The 3,496-nt window shown below is 41.2% G+C and overlaps 1 protein-coding gene across 1 annotated transcript; it reads right to left on the bottom strand.

The window, feature by feature from the left end:
• Positions 1–916: 916 nt before the first annotated feature.
• LOC126070911 (olfactory receptor 7C1-like) lies at positions 917–1,855 on the bottom strand. Its single transcript, XM_049875242.1, has one exon. The coding sequence runs from the start codon at positions 1,853–1,855 to the stop codon at positions 917–919; it is 939 nt and encodes a 312-aa protein (XP_049731199.1).
• Positions 1,856–3,496: the final 1,641 nt, after the last annotated feature.

The raw sequence follows: 3,496 nt of genomic DNA, 5'->3' as shown, positions 1-3,496 counted from the left end.
TTTGCCGAGAGCACCCTTATTCTCTGGTTCCGGAGGTGTTAGTAGGCTGTGCAGCTAATTGTCTCTCCCTGAGGAAACCGTGCCCAGAATGCTACCACCAGCCTCGCTGTGGTGGCTCCAGGGGAGTGTACCTGAGGGGTGCTGGTTTCCGCCAAGTCAGGTCCAGCAACTCGTCACCATTTCTGAACCATCTCTCCCTCTCCCTTCCACTCAGTTCATTTTATAACTTTGCCTCTGATGTTCAGGGCTCCTAGCTTGTCATATATATAATCGTTTCACTTGTTGTTTTGGGTCTTTGTTGTAAGAGGTCTCACTGGAAGTGTCTGACTACTCCTCCACTTGTTGACCCACCTCCCTGGGATTGGGATACTTTAATTCAAAGGTTTGACAACATTTTCCAGTAAAGGGCCAGATGGTAAATATGTCAGGCTCTGCAGGACAGGCAGTCTCTGTGGCAACGACACAGCTCTGCTGTTGCAAAGGGGAAGCAGCCATAGACAGCACATACACCAATGTGCATGGCTGAGTTCCAATAAAACTTTATTTACAAAAACAGATAAAGGGCCAGGTTTGGTGCTCCGACCATAGTGTGCATTTGAAGATGGTACTGATGAAAGAGTGTCTTAGAAAATAGTTAAAATCGAGACATGGTAAGTTATATTAATTCCAAAAATAGAGGAGGATAAGAAGTTGCTTGGATACATCTAAGTTCTATGAGAAAGTGTAAAGGATACCCAACATATAACTTTATGATCAGTAGAGAGAGCTGGAAAAGTGCCAAAGGAAGACCCAAGGAAAGAGTTGTGTTAAAATACATAAAACTGCACAGTGTCAAAATGTTGGATGAAAGAGGCCAGGAATTCTGGTCCTTAGTGGTCTTAGCCCTGCTATTCATGATGGCCCTCCAACAGATCCATCAGTGAGAGGCAGCTGCCCTTCTAAGAAGTCTCCCTAGGGCACCTTTAATGTCCCTGTTCCTCAGGCTATAGATGAAAGGGTTCAACATGGGTGTGACCAGAATGTACATCACTGAGGCCATCATATTTTTCCTAGAGGATGGTATAGCTGCAGAGCTGAGGTAGACCCCAAAGCCTGTGCCATAGAACAAGGAGACAACAGAGAGGTGAGATCCACAAGTAGAAAAGGCTTTATACTTGCCCCCAGCTGATGAAATTGTCAGTACGGAGAAAGCAATCTGAGAATAAGAGAAAAGTATTCCGCTGAAAGGAATGAAGGCCAGGAAGCCAGTCACCAAATACACCACAATGTTATTGATGGAAGTATCAGAACAGGCGAGTTTCAGGACTTCAGGAGGATCACAAAAAAAGTGGGGGATTTCTATGTGTGTGCAGAAGGACAGCCTCAGAAGTGGCAAAAGTTCTGCAAGGGAGCCCATGACACTGAGACACCAGGACCCCAGAACTAGCAATATACAGAGCTGGGGGTTCATGATGACCATGTAGTTCAGGGGGTGACAGATTGCCACGAAGCGGTCATAGGCCATCACAGTCAGGAGTAAATTGTCCAGGCATCCAAAAACAATGAAAAAAAAAATCTGGGTGAGACAGCCTTCATAGAGGATAGATCTGCTCTGCATCTGGATGTTCACCAGCATCTTTGGTATAGTGGTAGAGGTGAAACAGATGTCAACAAATGACAGGTTGGAGAGGAAGAAGTACACAGGTGTATGGAGATGGGAGTCAGAGCTGACGGCCAGGATGATGAGCAGGTTTCCAGTGAAGGTGACCAGGTACATGGATAGAAACAGCCCAAAGAGAATGAGCTGAATCTCTAACTTTGCTGAAAATCCCAGAAGAAGAAATTTTGAAGTGCGTGTTTGATTTGCTGATTCCATGTGGATGAAATACCTACCAGGACAGACGTAAAGCACCATTGAGTTATCAGCAAACCAACAACACAGAAATGTGGTTGCCTTTCATTGGAAATGGAAGAATTAATTTAATACTATCTTTGTCTACTTTTCTTCACTTGGGGAATTCTAAACAGTTCCATTCTTTCCTTTGCTGCCAGTTCTATCTGGAAGCCTAAACAGAGACCCAAAGTTGTACCCACTCTAGCCTGGTTACTCAAAGTGTGGTCCTGGGGCCAGCAGGATCAGCATAACCTGGGAACTTCTTAAGCATGCAGTAACCTTAACCCACCCAGACTTGCAGAAGCACAATCTGTGTTTTATCAAGCTTTAGGGGCCTTTATTTGCTGATGTGGCATGACTCAAAATGAGAAGAAACAGCTGAAAACATCCATTAATAATCGGAACATGGAATGTATCAAGTACAAATCTAGGAAAATTGGAAGTCATCAAAATGAAATGGAACACATAAACATTCACATCTTAGGCATTACTGAGCTGAAATGGACTGCTATTAGCCATTTTGAATCAGACAATCATACAGTTTACCCTGCCTGGAATGACAAATTGAAGGGGAATGGCATCACTTTCATTGTCAAAGAGGACATTTCAAGAACTGTCCTGAAGTACCATTTTGTTAGTGATAGGATTCTTTCCATCCACCAACAAGAAAAATAAGATAATGCAACTATTATTCAAAATTATACACCAACCACTAATCCCAAAGATGAGGAAACTGAGAATTTTCACCTTCTGCAGTTTGAAATTGATCAAACCTGCAATCAAGATGCATTGATAATTACTGACGATTGATATGTGAAATCTGTAAACAAAGAGGAATTGGAAGTTGGAAAATATGGTCTTGGTGATAGAAATGACACCAGAGTTCACATGATAGAATTTTGGAAGATCAATGACTTATTCATTGCATAAATCTTTTTTCAACCACATAAATGATGACTATACATGTGGACCTCACCGTATGGAAATACAGGAAACAAATTTACTACATCTGCCCATTTGCAAGTTCAAGTTGAAGCTGAAGAAAATTAGAGCAAGTCCACCAGAGCCAAAGTACAACCATGAGTATATCTCACCTGAGTTTAGAGACCATCTCAAGAATAGATTTGTTGCATTTAACACTAATGACCAAAGACCAAATGAGTTGTGGAATGACATCAAACAGATCATACATGAAGAAAGCAAGAGATCATTTAAAAAAAAAAAAAAAGAAAGAAAGAAAAGACCAAAATGGATATCAGGGTAGACTCTGAAAGCTGCTATTGAATACTGAGTAGCTAAAACTAAAGGAAAAAATGATGAAATAAAAAAGCTAAACAAAATATTTCAGAGTGCAGGACAAAGAAATGTTATTATAATGAAATGTTCAAAGACCTGGAGTTAGGAAATAAAAAAGGAAGACCATGTTTGGCACTTCTCAAGCTGAAAGAACTAAAGTAAAAATTCAAGCCTTGAGTTGCAATATTGAAGGATTCCATAGCCAAAATACTGAATGAAAACACAGAAAGCATGCAAAGATGATGGAAGGAATTCATAGCCACTGTACCAAAAAGAACTGGTCAGCATTCAACCATTCAGGAGGTAGCATATGATCAAGAACCAATG

This window comes from Elephas maximus, chromosome 3 (assembly GCF_024166365.1).
Source record: "Elephas maximus indicus isolate mEleMax1 chromosome 3, mEleMax1 primary haplotype, whole genome shotgun sequence".
Classification (NCBI taxonomy): Eukaryota; Metazoa; Chordata; class Mammalia; order Proboscidea; family Elephantidae; genus Elephas; species Elephas maximus.
The sequence above is the reverse complement of the archived record's forward strand: the minus strand, read 5'-3'. Positions and strand labels throughout refer to the sequence as shown.